General features: G+C 38.5%; 1 protein-coding gene and 1 pseudogene across 1 annotated transcript; both read right to left on the reverse strand.

The window, feature by feature from the left end:
* Positions 1–2,629: 2,629 nt before the first annotated feature.
* LOC119517989 lies at positions 2,630–8,958 on the reverse strand (annotated as a pseudogene).
* An 8,450-nt stretch (positions 8,959–17,408) lies between these two features.
* On the reverse strand, positions 17,409–17,762 carry LOC119517794 (60S ribosomal protein L34-like). The gene has a single exon (XM_037814790.1). The coding sequence runs from the start codon at positions 17,760–17,762 to the stop codon at positions 17,409–17,411; it is 354 nt and encodes a 117-aa protein (XP_037670718.1).
* Between the last annotated feature and the right edge of the window lie 515 nt (positions 17,763–18,277).

The raw sequence follows: 18,277 nt of genomic DNA on the forward strand, positions 1-18,277 counted from the left end.
GTTCTGTGCACGTGCACAGCCTTCTAGATCCTTAGGAATATGTTGGAACTTTTCAAAGTTCCCTTTGTCATCCAGTTCTTCAGGTATTCCTGCCAAGTATTTTGGCCAGGCTATGGTTAGCCCCAAGTGAAATAACAGCCTTAGCCAGCTGTGATTATATTACCAGCAGATTGCTTTTGTTTTTAATAATGTTCTGTAGGGTAGGGCTTTTCTTGAAGAGCTGAACCCTGATTGAAATCATTTAGCAACAATGCCCTGGGAATGGAGATTTGCAGGGAGCTGCTAGCTTGGTCAAAATAATGTCAGTGCTCTTGGGATAGGGATTTTAATACAGGTCTCTGTAAACTGCAAGGCTGCTGTGTTTTTATGTCTTCCATGCCATTGGACTGGGTGGGAGGGAACATAGGAAGAAGAGCCCAAAGTTAAAATGCCATAGACCCTATTGTTCTTACAAAGTCTCAGTCATTTTTTCTTGAATAGATACTTTTTAGTTTATTCTGTGCCTCTGATTAACTTTCAGACTCAGAAATGGTTGTTTTTTTTTTTTTTTTTTTATAGTTTTGCAAGTATTTTTGTTGCTTTTGTTGGAGTGGGTTCACCAAGATCCTCATATATCCTACTGAAAGTTCAAATCCTTCAGCTGCTAGGTTGTGGGGTAATTTGTTGCATAGGAATAGATAATTACTGAATTACCTAAAAAGAGTTGTTTTTATTATTAAGAAAGGTAATGCAGAGGAAGTATTTAATATGGTTCTTGCCAAAGGTAAGTGCTGAACAGTTACTTATACTACCCGTAACATGAATTAGTACCGAGGAGTCAGTCAGCCACCTGTTTTAGAATAGACAATATGGTAAACTAAAGGACAGCTTTCAGATTTTGGTACCAACATGCCACACTACGAAAGCTTAGAGACACATGCTTGTATTCTGGTTGGAATAAAAATTTTATGCTAAATTTCACAACAGTGCAGTATTTTGGCTCTTTTACCCATCCCCTGAAAGATGATGCAATCAGATGAAAACCATCTACAGTCAAAAGCCTCCATAATTATTAACTTTGTGGCCAGAAATATTGGTGTACTTCTTTTTTTTTTTGGCCTCTGTCTGTACAACATGGTAGTTAGTAGGAAAAGAAATGAGCAGGTAGCTAAGTATTACAGTTAAGTCCCTTTCTTTGCAAATTATACAAATAGATCTTTCTGTAACAGCAGTCTCCTTTTTTTTTCCACGAGTCTTACCTTGCACTTGCCGAAGTTCTTGATTCCTAGTCTTTAGAAAAATCTCAAGGTTCTTTACGAGACTCTGAGCCAAATCAGAATTCCCTGAAATTGAGTAAGGCACAATGGTTCGGCCATACTGACCCAAATCCATTTCTCTAGAAGGCAGTACTGTGTAGGTTAAGTCCACAGTTCCTAAGAGATAGGTAGTGACAAGCACAATTACTGATATCTGTAGCAACATTAACTTCCAATTGCGGCGACTGAAAAGTGCTCTTTTTATCAACATGGAGCAAAACTGCTGGCAGTAAAGTGAAAACTAAAAAGAGGAAAGAAGCATAACATTACAATGGTTAGTGACTCAAATAGAATCAAATAGGCTATCAATGTTGAAATTCATTAAAATAAATGTTTTCAAAGTTTATGGTGGAAGAGATACACGTATAATACTAATGTAACGTTGAACAGAACCCAAGTAAATTAACAAGGTAGTACGAAAAGTTTAATTTGTGTAAGGTTTTATGTGAAAGGGTTAGAACCTGGCTTCTCATCTAACTACAATGAAACTACCAACTAGATGATTTTCTTCATTAACATACTGGGAGAATTTCTGGTCAGAAACAAAATTATATTTATCTCTTTTATTTAATATGAAGTCATAAGCCTTCTATTTTCTCCATTTTATAAGGGAAATTTCCCCATAAACCTTTTATATATCAATTTTCCTTCCCAAGGTTATAATACACATACTATAGTTCACAGTAAGAAACTGTCCCTAATCTGATCAACCAGTATTTTTGGAATACAACAGTCAAAAACCTTGGGTGTTGTCACAGAACAGAACAAAGGGAAATTTTAGAATGAGAACTTTTCAAAGTGATTCTGAGAAACAACAATCCTGAGAATAGCAGCTGTGATCTTTATCTAGAACCTTTCTCTTCTGCATCAGAAAACTAATGGGGTTGTAGTACAGATTGTTTCATATTTGACCAGATTTTCTATGGTGAAACTCTAGTCCTCTTTTATGTTCAGATATTACCCAAAATGTAACTCTTACACCAAAAACAAACTTACGAGGTTTACATTCTTAGTGAATATGCTCACCCCAGTATTAAATTTAATTGTAGGAAGTTCACTCAAAGTGGAAGAAATTGTTTTCTCATAATTTCTGAGCACATCTTTATCCTTGTTCTTGACTTGTCTTATATTTTGGCGCTTCAAGGGAAGGGGCTGGATAGCCTGAATATCCATTTGGGAATCTGCCAGCTTACAGACCCTACACACACATACACACAAAAAAGGCACAAAACATTTTGTTTTAACCATAGCCTCAATCTGTTTTATTTCGAAATGTCAAACAAGGTCTCAGATTTGGAAGGCTCCTTGGTCTTTCTCACTGATTGGCAGGAGCACTATTTGGAGGCAGCAGGGTAACAGTGGCTGCTAGCCACCAGCCACGGGACTGCTGCCAGAACTGGCACGCTTTCTACAACATGAAAAAAATAATTACAATGTTTTGTGTGTTTCATTAAAGGACTGACCTTTAATCTAAAATAAGCCTTTCTTTGGGGAGTTAAAATAGTCTTTATTTTTAATGAAATTATAGGGAAGTAAATTTTTTTTTTTTTTCCACTTTTCCCTTTACTGCATGGGCCTGAAGCTGGGTCTTTCAGTGTGGATAGGCAAGGAAAATGAAGAAATATACACAAGTAATTATACTTTAAATGGGGAAATGTTAAATAGACATGTTATTCTTCTAATATGTTAAGTAGAGTAATAGAATAAAGAAATTATAGTATACTGAGATGCAGGAAAGATTAATTACAGATTAATTCCACCATTCCAAGTGGTAAAACACTTGGTGGAAAATATATGATTTGAAAAGGTGTAATTTTTTCTATCGAAATCTTTCCAATACCTTCTTGTTAGTATCTGCATGGCATACAATATTTAAAAACTCTGAACTATGACATGAACAAGTAATGAGTAGATCAGTGACCTCTGTTCTCCTCAAAACAGATATCAAATACTTTATTCAAAAAACCTGTTTTAAAACGTTGCCGCAGTATTTCTGTTGTTTGATATTAAAAGAATTGAGGACTGCTGTCCTCTTAAATATATATTCTTCGACTGTTCTTCTCTATCATCTTCCTTAAGTTTTTATTCTTGTTTTCTTCATTGTAATAAGTAAATAAGTAAATAAACAATAAATAATTAGAAAATCATAAGGAAATACAAACAAGCAGAAAGGAAAATACAATACAATACAATTCAGTGGCATTTAGGACATTCAGTGTAGTGCAACTGCCATCTCTATCTAGTTCCGAAACATTTCCATCACTCGAAAGTAAAAACCTTTACCCGTTAAGCAGTTTCTCTCCATTCTCCTCTCCTCCCAGCTCCTGGCAACCATGAAACTGAGTTCTGTCTTTATGGATTTATCTAGGATATTTTTATTTATCTGGATATTTTATATAAATGGAATCATACAATATGCAACCTTTTGTGTCTTGCTTCTTTTACTTGGCATGTTTGTGAGGTTCATCCACTTTGTAGCATGTATCAGTATTTTGTTCCTTTTTGTGGCTGAGTAATATTCCATTGTATGTATATACACAATTTTTTTTATCCATTTATCCTTACCAATGAACTTTTTTCCTCAATTTTTTTATTAGAAAAGTTGTGGGTTTACAGAAAAATCATGCACAAAGTATATATACAGAATTCCCACATACTACCCCCACAGTTTTCCCTATTATTAACACTTTGCATTAGTGTTGCCTTTGTTATAATTGCTGAAACAATACTATTATAATTACGCTATTAACTACAATCCATAGTGTACTTACGGTTCAGTCTTTGTGTCCCATAGGTCTATATTTTTTAAATTTTATTTTGGTAACATACAACCTAAAATTTCCGTTTTTAACCAGTTTTCAATATACAATAGAGACCACTCTATTGTATAGTTACTTTCACAATGTTGTGCTACCATCACCACCCTCCGTTACCAAAACTCTTCCATCACCCCAAATAGAAACTATACTAATTAAGCCCTTTCCCTATGCTGTTGCTAACCCCTGGTAACCTGCATTCTAGTTTCTTACTCTATAAATCTGAATTTTCTCATTATTTCATATCAGTTAGATAATACAATTATTTGTTCTTTTGTACCTGGCTTATTTCACTCAACTTGATGTCTTCAAGGGTCATTCATATTGTACCATATACCAGAACTTCATTCCTTTTGACAACTTAATAATATTCCATTGTATGTATACACAACATATTTGTTTATCCATTAATCAGTTGAAGGACATTTGGGTTGCTTCCAAGTTTTGACAATTATGACTAATGAACATCAATGTGCAAATATCTGTTTGAGTCCCTGATCTTAATACTTTTGGGTATATACCTAGAAGTGGGATTGCTGGGTCATGTGGTAATTCTGTGCTGAGCTTTCTGAAGAACCACCAAACTGTCTTCCACAGTGGCCACACCATTTTACATTCCCAGCAAAACTGAATGAGTGTTCCTATTTCTTCACACCTCCTCCAACAATGTAATTTTTTTTTAATACTAGCCATTTGAGTGTGTGTGAAATGGTATCTCATTGTGGTTTTGACATTGGACAATCTGACCAGTAAGTGTCTTGGAGTAGGTCTATTGGGATCTATTCTATTTGGGGTACGTTGTACTTCTTGAATCTCTAATTTTCTGTCTTTTATAAGAGTTGGGAAATTTTCAGTGAATATATCTTCTATTACTCTTTCTGCCCCTTTTCCCTTCTCTTCTCCTTCTGGGATACCCATAACACGTATATTTGTGCGTTTCATGTTGTCACTCAGCTCCCTAAGACCCTGCTCATATTTTTCCATTTTTTTCACCAGCTGTTCTTTTGTGTGTATGAATTTGAATGACCTGTCTTCCAGTTCACTGATCCTTTCTTCTGCCTGTTCAAATCTACTGTTGTGTCCCTCCATTGTGTTTTTCATCTCCTCCATTGTGGCCTTCATTCCCATGAGTTCTGCCATTTGTTTTTTTAAGTTTATGAATTCTTCTTTATGGTCAGCCAGTGTCTTCTTTATATCCTTCAGCTCTTTTGCTATATCTTCCTTCATTTCATCAAATTTATTTAGCATTAGTTGCCTCCACTCCTGTGTCTCAGCTGAGCTATTAGTTTGTTCCTTTGGCTGGTCCATGTTTTCGTGTTTCCTGGTATGGCTTGTTATCTTAAGTTGTCTAGGCATCTGATTCTCTTGATTAGTTTATTTTGGAGCTTGTTTTCTGTCTTTTACCTAGTGGTTTTCTTGTTGGTTGGCTTTGTTCTCTGGCCTCTGTTATTCAGTTCAACTTATTCTAGACCTCTAACTTAGGTTCTATTTAGTTGATCACAATTTTTCCCCTCTTGTTTTTTCTGTTTCTTGCTCTGCCTCTATGTAACCTTTTTGTGAGTGGATCTCCTTGGATATGGTCGACCCTAGTCAGATTTTCCCAGTCTAGTGAGGCCCAGGTCTCATTGGGAGGGTATGGAGTTTTCCTGAGAATGAGACCCTCCTATGAGGCCTTTAGAATTGGTGCTTTTCCTCTCCTGTCCAGCAGGTGGCGCTGGCCAGCCCGCAGCTCCCCCACCAGTGTAAGGAGGTATGGAGCCTTTAGTTCTCCTGGTGACTCTGAGCCTGTCAGGGGCGTGGCTGACTGAAGCTGGAATCTGAATTCCAGCCCCTGGGGTCTGAATTCCCAGAAGGAGGACTGCCAGTTGAGCTGGGCCTCCCTCCACTCTCCCAATCCTCAGACCTCCAGTTGTCTCTCAGGGACACTATTCCCTTCTCCTCTCTCCTCTTTGGGGCCTCTCAAGGTAGATTCCTTGGTCAGCCTGAGTTACCAATTAAAGATGGGGCTGGAGGCCTTCAGTAGTGAATACGGAATTCAAAGACACTGTGGGTACTCTGTCTCCTCTCAAGCCCAGCCTAGTCCCTCAACCTGGGCTTTCCGATAGAAAATAACCACATATATTACTTTTAGATAAAAAAAAAAAAGTAGAAAAGAAATCAAGAAAAAGAAAAAAGGGGAAAGAAAAAGAGTCTCTTTTAAATGTCTTTCCCCAGCCTGGAAGTTTTGTCAGTGTCAGAAAAGAGCATTTAAAGATATGCTTTGGGCTATTGTCTGATAATTACTCTCCAACCGCTTCAGTTCCACCCCTGCCAGGGGCTATTGAAATGCAAAGAGATAAGGGATCAGTGAGAAGCCAGAAGGGACAAAATGTAAGGGAAAAAAAAATGGCTTTTTTGGAGTCTGGGAATGGGTGCCCGCTTTTATGTGCCCCCACTTCTTGGAGCCCAGCCCTTCTTTAGCACCCCAGCTCCCAAAGTTAGTTAATTAATTTGTTAATTAATTCTGCAGTTGAGGCTGGGTTGAGCCTCCCTTCTTGCCCTCAGCAGATTGCTGTTTTTTGGTTCTTCCCCCCCCCCCCCCCTTCAGGAAGCCGGCAGCAAGACAGTCTGTGAGGTCTGGGTGGGGAGGGGCGCCAGACCCCTGGTCCGGGGAACTTACAATGTTCGCTGCGATCTCAGCTTTTCCTCCAATTCCAAACTTGAGTCCAATGTGTGACTGGTTACTGGAGACCCCGAAAACGCTGTTTCATATAGTTCTTGGGTAACTGCCAGCCCACACCGTGCAGCCGCAGAGCCTCCTTGATGGGTCGGCCAGCACCACAGCTGGTTGAGATCTTCCCTGCCCGGCACTGACGTCTGTCCTCACACCTGCTCAGGCTCCAGGCAGGGAAAAGGTAAGTACCCCTCAGGACAACGCTGGGGCCCCGCACTGCTCCTTCAATCCAACACCAAGACCAGCTGCACACCTTAAACCACGTTTGGCGCCAGAATCTCTCATTGTGGTTTTGATTTGCATTTCCCTAAAGGCTAATGTTTATGAGCATCTTTTCATGTGCTTTTTGGCCATCTGTATAATTTCTTTGGAGATTTATCTATTGAAATCTTTTGCCTATTTTTCAGTTGAGTTATCTCTTTGTTGTTGAGTTGTAGGATTTATTTTAAAATTATCAATATCCTTATCAGATATATGATTTACAAATATTTTCTCCCATTCTGTAGGTTGTCTTTTTGCTTTCATGATATAGTCCTTTGAGGCACAAAATTTTTAATTTTATTAAATTCCCAGAAACAATAATAGAGGGAATAATCAATGAAAATTTCCCGTCTCTTATGAAAGACATAAAATTATGGACCCAAGAAGCGCAGAATACCCCAAATGGAATATATCTGAATAGGCCTACGCCAAGACACTTAATCAGATTATCAAACGTCAAAGATAGAGAATCCTGAAAGCAAGAGAAAAGTGATCCATCACATACAAAGGAAGCTTAATAAGACTATGTGCAGATTTCTCCATAGAAACCATGGAGGCAACAAGGAAGTGGGGTGATATATTGAAGATACTTCTGCCCCTTTTCCCTTCTCTTCTCTTTCTGGGACGCCAATGACATGTACATTCTTGCCTTTTGTTTTGTCTTTAAGTTCCTGGAGATGTTGCTCATATTTTTCCATTCTTTTCTCTATCTGTTCTTTTGTGTGTAGGCTTTCAGGTACCTTGTTCTCCATTTCCTGAGTGTTTTCTTCTGCCTCTTGAGATCTGCTGTTGTATGTCTCCATTGTGTCTTTCATCTCCTGTGTTGTGCCTTTCATTTCCATAGATTCTGGAAATGAAAAAGCCAGTTGTTTTTTCAAACTTTCAATTTCTACCTTATGTTACGCCCAGTGTTTCCATTATACAGTTCATCTCCTTTGCCATATCATCCCTAAACTTTTTGAATTGACTTATTCAACTTTTTGAATTGACTTATTCAACTTATTAGTTGTTTCAATTTCTGTACCTCAGGTGAAGTGTAAGTTTGTTCCTTTGACTGTCCCATAACTTTACTTTTCTTAGTGTAGGTTGTAGTTTTCTGTTGTCTAGGCATCTGGTTTCCTTGGTTACCCCAATCAGGTTTTCCCAGACGAGAACGGGCTCAGGCCCCAGGAGGAAGAAATACTCAGTATCCAGTTTTCCTGAGGGTGTGTCTTAGAAAATTGGTACACCCTGTGATGCCTCAGGTCACTGTGCTTTTCTGCCCAGCAGGTGGTGCCTGTCAGTATAGGCACACTCTTAACCCTTTTTCGAAAGAAATATATTTACAGGGCTTTACCATGCAGAGCTATGGCTTCCTGGAAGAGTTTCAAATCAGTCTCTACAGATCAACTGGTTTCCATTGAGGTAGCTTGGTTAGGGGACACTACTGTCAGTCTTGGGGGAGCTCTAGTTTTGAGGTAGAGGAAATTTTCTACACAGGAAACTGATCAAATCTTCTCTATGTATAGTTCTGCATTTCTTTTTTAACTCAAGCCAACACATCCTTATTGTGTTGCTGATAGCCAATCTGAATTCAAAACTTCACTGATGAGTATCCACGTTTTCTTTGTAGGGATTGGTGGTGGTGGTGGCTGCATTTTGGAAGGGGAGCCAAACAGAAAGTCCTGACTGTTGGCAACACTTGGTCTCTGTAGAGCTGGGCCATGGCAGTGGCCAAATTCTGGAAAAGGTGCCACAGGTTCTGTTGCTTGTGCTCAGGCTGCTGCTCTTCCTGCTTGGCGTCAGCCAGGCACTGCCACTCCCACTTGGAGAACCAATGTTTGTGCACATGCCCCTGGATCTCGGCCTTGCCCTCCTCCTTCTGCTTCTCCATTCTGTGTGGCCTCACCACTGCCACCGCTTCCCTGGGAACATTGAGTGGTCCAGCTGCTGGGCCCAGTGGCCAGCAGTGGCTCCTCCATGCAGCCTGGGCCTCCTGCACCCTGAGGGCCTGGAAGCCCTACCCTGCAGCCCCTGGCCTCCTCACCCCTGTGCCCAGGTGACCACCAATGCTGCCCGGAGCCCTCCTACCACCACACCTCCCATGGCACTGTAGCCTCCGTAGGGACACAGCTGCTGAATTTTGAGGACTCTGTGTGGCCCAGCCTGTGCCTTGGAGCCCACCTCAAAGTCTCTCCCTCATTTTTGAAGGTTAGTTTTGCTGGGTATAGAATTCTCGGCTTGCAGGTTTTCTTTTTCAGTATCTTAAATATATCATATAGAGGCCTTCTTGCCTCTATGCTTTCTGTTGAGAAATCTGCACTTAGTCTTATTGGGCTTCCCTTGTATGTGATGGATTGCTTTTCTCTTGCTGCTTTCAGAATTCTCTCTTTGTCTTTGGCATTTCACAAGTGTCTTGGAATAAGTCTGTTCAGATCTATTCTGTTTGGGGTATGTTGCATATCTTGGACCTGTAATTTGTTGCCTTTCATAAGAGTTGGGACATTTTCAGCTATTATTTCCTCAATTATTCTTTCTGCCCCTTGTCCATTCTCTTCTCCTGGGCCACCCATGATATATATCTCCATGCATTTCATATGGTCATTCAATTTCCTGAGATACTGCTCAAATTTTTCCATTCTTTTCCCTATCTGTTCAGATGTCTTATCCTCCAGTTTGCTGATCTTTTCTTCTGCCTCTTCAAATCTGCTGTTATATGTCTCTACTGAATTTTTTTTCCTATCTCTTGTGTATTTCATTCCCATAAAGTCTGTTATATTTTTGCATGTTTCCGAGTTTTCTTTATGCTCATCCAGTGTCTTTTTATATCCTTCATCTCTTTTACCACATTTTCCTTCATTCTTGTTGAATGCATTTGATTTGTTTGAACATCCTTAGTTAGTTGTTTCAACTCCTGTATCTTGTCTTTTAGTTTTGTTTCTCTGACTGGGACATATCCTCATGTTTCTCAGTGTGACTTGTGATTTTTTGCTGGTATCTAGGCATCTGATTTTCTTGATTAGTTTATTATTCTGGAGGTCATTTTTGCTCCCTTGCCTAGGGTGTTTTTATTGATTAGCTTTGTGCTATAACTCTTAAGGTTCAACTTATTCTAGACCTCTAGGGTAGCTTCTGTTTAACTGATCAGAATTTTTTCAGCTCTGAATTATCTGATTTTTGCCCTGCATATATGGAATGATTTTTGAGACTGCCCTATTTGCTCAGTTGTTTTGCCCCCAGGAAAAAGTTTTCTCTTTCTTCTTCCTCTTCATAGAATGTTGATCTGTTTTTGATTTGCCTCTGTGTTTTTAACTCTCCTTTTATTATCTTCAGCTAGTTTTATCCGGAGGGCTGATTCTTGGAGGAGGGTCCCCCTGGAGAGGACATACCTCAGTCAGTTTTTCCCAGACAAGACACGTCCAGGACTCACAAAGGGGGTGTAGATCAGTACCAGGGTTCCCATGGGGAGGAGACCCAGCAGGCCACCAATCTTTTCTGTGAAGCCTCCTGATTTGTGCTTTTCCTGTCCTGCTCAGAAGATGCTGCTCTTCAGTCTGCTGCTCCCCAGTGGCCTAATTCCCTTTAATTCCCGGCTAACCCCACCCCTGCTGGGGCCCTGGTTGAGACAGAAGTGAGGGAAAGCTAAGTGTTGCTATTTTCCCAGTCCCTGGGGGTGTGAATTCTCTAAATAACAGCCACGGCCTGTGCTGGGCCTTGATGCAAAACTTTTTCTTGGGGAAGAGCCACCCTTCAGCACCCTGTTCCCCACTGGCCATAAGAGTTACAGTGACCCTCAAGCAGCCCCACTTCCACCCATGCTGGTGCACGGTTGTTACAAAGACTGAGCATCACTTTTTGTGGGTTTAAACTGTTGCTGATATCACAACCCCTGGGATCTAAATTCTCTAAATGACAGCTGCCACTTGTGCTGGGCTCTTCCCTACCCCCATTTTGGGGAAGAGCCACCCCTTCAGCCAATTGTCTCCACTGCCTGAGGGGACTCTACGCTTCTCAGTCAACCCTACTTCAGCCCCTGCCTGGGGAAGGACTGAAATGGATATTACCAGCTGCTTTCTTTAATGCGTTGCTTAAAAAATGTAGCTGTTCTCAGAGCTGGCGTCCAGCAGCCTGGGCTTGCCAATCAAGAGCCAGAGTAGTGCCCAGACCTGTCTCTCCCTTTTCTTGGGGTAGAGCCGTACTTCAGCAAACTGAGCTCAGTCATTTTCAGAAGCCTCTATGACTTTACATCCTCCCTGCTTCCTCCCCTGCTGGGGGTGGGGCTGAAACAGAACCTGCCAGTTTCTTTCTTTCTTGGTTACATTGTAAATTTAGCTGTGCTGGGAGCTGGTATATAGCAGTCCAATTTTGTTAATCAAAAGCCACAGTCGGTGTCTGGCCAAATCCTCCTCCCCTGATCCTGGAGAGAGGGCTTCTACTTCTCAGCAGGGAGTGACTCCTGAGTCAGGCTGCTTTGCCTGTGGGGGATGGGCAACAGCCTCTATAACATGGAAAGATTTACTTATGGCTCTGCACTGTGATTTATCAGTCTTGTTCTTTTACTCATTCCTGGCCTGTTTACGATGTGCCTCTGGTCTCTGGAGCCCCTGAAATAGTTGTTTCAGACACTTCCTGGCTAACTACTAGCTACCCTGGGGGATGGACTAAAATCTAGAACTCCCTATGCTGCCTTCTTCCACTGGTCCTCACCAACACTATTATTTTTGAATAGCCGTTCTTCCTTACTTATCACTTGTATTGTTTTCCAAGATCCCTTATTCCTGGGCTATTTTGTTCCAAAGATTACTTGTCTATTTCTACACAAATATCAAAGAATTTAGATTACTATAGTTTTATAAGTCTTGATATCTAATATGGCAAGTCCCTAATCCATGTTCTTTATTTCAAACTTATGTTGTCAATTCTTGACAGTTTCTCTCTCTTGGCTAATATCTTCCATGTGGATTTTAGAATTGGTTTACAGATGATCCTGTTGGGGGTCTGGTAGAAACTTCATTGAATTATTTTGGGAAAAATAACATCATTACGATTTTGAGATTTCCCATTAGTGAACGTGTCTTTTCATATTCTTATCTCTCTCTCATTCTGCCACAAAGTTAAACAATTTTCTCCGTAAAGAGCTTACACATTTTTTCATTAGGTTTATTCCTAGGTACATTTTATTTTTGTTGCTATTGTGAATGGCATCCTTTTTCTTATAATATTTGTTGTTGTTAATCTATTTTCATTGTTGATTTAATATTAACATGTTTTGTTGTACTGAGCAATCTTATGTGAACTCTCTAGTTAGATCTAAATGTTTGTATGTTTTTTTGACTTTTCTAAATGAATGATTGTATTGCCTAAAATAGCGACATTGTGTTTGGTTCCAATTTTCTGTAGCAGAGACACTCACCACCAAATATTAATGTACTCCCCCACATATGTCAGGCTTCTTGGAATTAGGGGAGGCCATGTAATTTGTTCTGGGCAATAGGATTTGAGTAGGAGTGATGTACACCATTGCTTATTTCTTTCTTTTGATTTGGCAATTGTGGGAGCCAGGTGTTGAGATGGATTGTCGCGTTTCTACATGGACGAGCGCTACCATTGAGGATCACCTGGACTTAGAAAAAGTGAGAAACAAACTTTTTTGCATGTATTAAGCTGATGAATTTTGGGGAATTTTTTTGTTGTTACTACAGCATAGACAACCCTGTCCTAATACATTTTCTAATCCTCATACATCCATTTCTTTCTGATGATTTGGCTAGATTCAACATTAAAATGTTGAACAGTAGGAGTCATTATGGACAACCAAAACTTGTTATCAACTTTAATTGGAAAATTTCTGAGATTTTAAACCTCTATGTATCATTTTGTTTACAGTTTCAGTAACTAATTTTTATAGGGCTAAGAAACTCAGTGTGCTAAAAGTTGTTGTTTTACTAAAATCATGAATCATGAATGTTGAATTTTTAAATGTATTTTCTACATTGATTGAGAAGGTTATATGGTTTTTGGCCTTTAAATTGTTAATGGGGTGAACTTACATTAAAGGATATTTTTACATTAAGCCATCCTTCCTCTTTGGGATGAACCCAACTTGTGAATTATTTCTTTAGACATTGCTGAATCTGGTAGGCTGATCTTTTGTTTAGGATGTCTGCATTTCATGCTCATACGTCAGATTGATTTATACTGTTATTTCCTTTTATTGTCTTTATCTACTTTAGTGTTGTAAGGGTAAACACAGATCAAAAAAGAAAAAAAATTCCCTGGTGCAAAAAGTGAGAGATTCTCCTACCTCGCCCTTTTCTTAGAGGATTTTCTTTGTAAAACTTGTAACTGTAACTTTTCTCTACCCTTTGAGATATATTTAAATCTTTTAAAACTAAATAATATTCTTGCCAGCTTTACAATCCAGGAATGTCTTTCTCAAGGATCTGGAGACCATTTCTTTAAAATGTAATCATCAAGGAAGATAGTGCCCCTATCTCCCAGTTTCCTAACTTCAGCAGTCTCCTGGCTGCAAGTTGCAAACCTATGTATCTGTCATAAAGATAAGAGAAGTTTACTTTTCTTCTGGATAAAGCCAATTAGCAAACACAGGTGGATAACCCAATTAACAAGCAAATTTAGGATGTATGACAAATGATGACATTTGTGTGACAAATGGTGCTGTCAAGTTCTCTTACTTGAGGAGAACTGTTTTTTTTTTATCCTAAGAACATATTGTATATGTATTTCAAAAATATATTCTCTGACTTTTAGGGACAAAGCTCTCTCTCTTCATATATATGAGAAAGAAAGGGAGAGAGAAGCTTAACTGCATTAATAAAGCAATTTAGTCATGTTTTTGTGTACCTCATCTGTCAGGTTCTGAGAGAAATGTGCTAGTGTTTCCCATAGACCGTGCATTTAAGTTTTCTTTGTAATTATAACTTTTTTTTTGCTATTTTATTTCCAAATTAGGCAATACAGATTCTTGAATCTTATAGGGGTCTGGTGGACTATTTGTTACTTGGTCTGTTATTTCAATGAAACAAAAATATGAAAATGGAACATAGAAAATCATTATTTGCAGATACAAATTACGTCCATTTGGAAAACTCCAAAGAATCAGAGAAGGTGAATAATTTTTAAGGATTTTCAAGTACAAATTTGGGGGAGAGAACTGACAAAATGATGCCAAGGCTCATAGGGCAGTTTAGTATTGTCATAATTTTGAAAAATAAATATGATGAAGAAGATTGCACTATCAAACTACGAAAATGTTTTGGAGGCTGTGGAATTAGCATATAAATATAAAATTAGAGATGTAGAGTAGATGATAAATTCTGGAAAAAGATCTCAGGACATGTAAGATTGTAAAGGTAGCATTTCAAGTGACTGGCATTGGGACAATAGAGTAAACATTTGGAAAGAAGAAGTTAAATTCATGCCTTGCATCATAATAAAATAAAAACCAGATAACAGAAACAAAAATAGTAGTAAAAGAAAACATGGATAAGTATTTAGTTGAGTTGGAAATATTTTTCTAAGCCTAAAAAAGAAACCATAATAGAAAATGTTGCTTTAGAAAAATTTAGACTCTAGTTCAAAATAACATAATATTAAAAGGTAATGACAACTTGGGGAAGTGTTTGCAAGATGGATGTCTTTAAAGATGAAAGAGTGTTAATATTTACAGAGTTCTTGAAATCACCAAGAGAAAGAAACCTATAGCTTTGATTTGAATCTGCCATTTACTTGCTTTGTGGCTTTGGGAGTTACGTAATTTAACTGGTTTTGGTTTTCTTACCTACAAAGTAGAACCTACTTAGAGGGTCATTGTAAAGATTTAATATCATTGAATTCAATACTTCAAATTCAATAGTATTATGCAAATAGCAAGTGCTCAATTTAATTATTTAAACTGCTCCACAGTCTTCATGAGTTGATCCCATCATTGTGGACACAACCACTTAGGCAATGTACAATGCCCTTTAAATAAATTACCTCTTATCTTCATCACATTAGCCCTTTTTAGAGAGGTTAAACTGAAGCTTGGAGAAGTTATGTAACTCACCTGAGGCCATTATGGCTTACATCCTATCCCAGGTCTATCTGACTTTGCTGCCCCTCTTCCTTCCACTAAAGCTTGCAGGCTTAAATATACTGTACAACGTATTTTACCACAATGAGGAGTTACTAGGGGTGGTAGAGATGTGCCCCTACAAGAACAGATCGCCGTCTGCACCTTAAAATGCAGCAACATGAATGATAACAGCAGAAATAGTCATCTTAAAAGAGACAGTTGTTATTGACTAAAATTTGATAGAATGTGCAAAGGAAATAAAGAAAGATTAGTCATTAAGGAGAGAGTAGGATAAGAGACTCTGTGGCAAACATTGCTAATAACTCCCAGGAGAGAGGGTGTCATGGTTTGGTTTTAACTTGTAAATTACCAGTGGCAGGTAGATCCTCTAGTGTGGAGATAATGGTTTTAAATTTCATTCATTCATTCATTCATTTATGTGAAACACTGAGACCCCAAGTATAAGCCGTGAACAAAACAGACATAGTCCCTGCCCTTACAGAACTTGTTCTAGTAGTGCTCATAAAATAACCTCATAATTTAATTTCCGGCATTCTTAGGGAGAATCAACAGAACATTGAATTGAATGGTCTCATGGCCATTGTGAATAAATGAAGTGACCTTTTGATTTATATGCATCAGTCCAAGTCAACTTCGAGACACTGAAAATATTAAATCCCTGAGTCTGAGAGAATGAAGTCCAGACCTGGTATGTCATATCCGTATCAGAAAAAGGATATTTTGTGAATCTTTTTGAAAGCTGGCCTTTCCTACAGACAGCCTAAACTCTCTAAGCACTTTCATTGTGAGCTTTTCACACATGCAAGAAACAAACTATGTGCAAATTAGATAGATTAAAACATGGTTAGGTAAAGATTTTAAAGTGATTACTGGTATAGACTTCAAGTTAGAACTAGAAATTTTTCCTATGATGAATAGATGTTATTTCTCTTTTTAATTCTAAATGCTTTACTACAAAAAGGCATACTCATCAAGGCCCAAGCTCAAAATCTTTACATATTTATCTGTAACTATATGGGAATACATTAGCATAAAATAGCAACATATCTGAAAACTCTTTAATACTGTGATTACTCCAACCACAAACATGATGAGGTCTGTTCTCAAACTGACATCGTATTTTACAGGTGGAAGTATTTTTTTCTGGTCATCATTACTCACTTAAGGAAGACTTCTTCCATAGTAGTGACTGAAGCACCAAAGCTGGCAATGCCCAGCTCTTTCTGTTTCTTTTCCAGATCATTAAATAGACCTTCAAACCTAGAAGGAGAGGAAAAAGAGGAAAAGAAAAAAGATGAATTTTCAATATTGTTGTTTTAAATGAAATTTTATTGAGCTACATCCACACACCATATAATCCATCCAAAATAAATAATCAATGGCTCACAGTATCATCATATAGTTGTGCATTCATCAACACAATTTTAGAACATTTTCATTACCTCAAAATAAAGAAAACATGAAAATAAAAAAGAATACCCAAAATATCCCCTACCCATTATCCCCCCATTATTTATATATTTTTTGTCTTTATTTTATTACTTATCTGCCCATACACTGGATAAAGGGAGTGTCAGTCACAAGATTTTCAATCACACAGTCACACAATAAAAGCTATATAGTTATACAATCATCATCAGGAATCATGACTACTGGATTACAGTTCAACAGATTCAGTATTTCCTTCTAGCTATTCTAATACACTAGAAACTAGAAAGGAATACTGTGTTTATATAATGCATAAGAATAACCTCCAGAATAACCTCTTGACTCTATTTGAAATCTCTTAGCCACTGAAATTTTTTTGTTTCTTTTCTCATCCCCCTTTTGGTCAAAAAGGCATTCTCAATCTCATGATACCAGGGCCGGGATCATCCCTGGGAGTCACATTCTACATTACCTGGGAGACTTATACCCCTGGGAGTCATGGGGGAGGGCAGCGAGTCCACCTGCCAAGTTGGCTTAGAGAGAAAGGCCACATCTGAGCAACAACAGGGGTTCTCTGGGGGTGACTGTTAGTCATAATTATAAGCAGGCTTAGCTTCTCCTTTACAGGAATAAGTTTCATAAGGGCAAGCCCCAAGATAGAGGGCTTGACTTATTAAATTGGGAGCCCCTAATGCTTGCTAGAATATCAGGAATTCCCAGGTAGGGAAGTTTACTATTTCAATATTTTTACCCAGTCCCTCATGGGGACTTTGCAAATAGTTTTTTTTTTTTTTAATTCAAAAAAGCTACATATATTTTTACTTGGCTTTCTGACTCTGTGCTTGTGCCTTCAACACTTCCACAATGATTTTCTGCTCTTCAATCAGGAAAGCATGCTTGATCCTGTCACAGACACATTTAGCACACATGGAACCACCATATGCTCTACTGACATGTTTTTTTGTTTTAGATAACCTTATAAGAACTTTAGGCCTCACAGCACGAACACCCCGAAGTCGGTCTAGGCACACGCCACGTGCAGGTTTTGGTGCTTTCCCAACCTTCTTGGTATAAAGGTAAACAATTCTATCACCAGAGGTCCAGGACAGCCTAGTCTTGTTGGAAGCAGTATTGTAGGATAGCCTATGATGGTACGTCAAACGCTGGACCATTCTGAATGCCTCTAGGTACTGTCCCAGGAAGAGGCTGCAAATAGTTTTTTATTTTCTGGCCCAAATGCTCTGGGATGTACTCGGGTATTAAATTACCGTGTACAGAATAACAAGATCTCATTTCCTATTCTAGGTACCATGTAATTATGTTGCTTAAATAAACTGACTGTACAGGTTACATGGTGTGCTACAGAGAATATAAATTTTGTACCAAATAAACATCTCTTAAATAACAGATAAAACTCAGGAATAGATGTGACTGCTGTAAGTGCTTACAGTTTAGGAACCTCAACATTGTCTTGTCTCAAAATAATTTCTTATTAGCAGTAGGAAAAATGTTCAGTAGCTCTTTCTTCACTACAATGCTTATTGTGAAACAAACGGGAAGAAGAAGGATTTACCTTAGCCAAGAACTCCACTGTAACCTGATCTTTGACATTAGGTCTTTTAATCTTCTAATAAATTTATCAATTAATTACCTATTTATTTTCAGGACTATAGCTAGTTGACAAGTG

The sequence above is a fragment of the Choloepus didactylus genome, chromosome 21 (genome assembly GCF_015220235.1).
Source record: "Choloepus didactylus isolate mChoDid1 chromosome 21, mChoDid1.pri, whole genome shotgun sequence".
Lineage (NCBI taxonomy): Eukaryota > Metazoa > Chordata > Mammalia > Pilosa > Megalonychidae > Choloepus > Choloepus didactylus.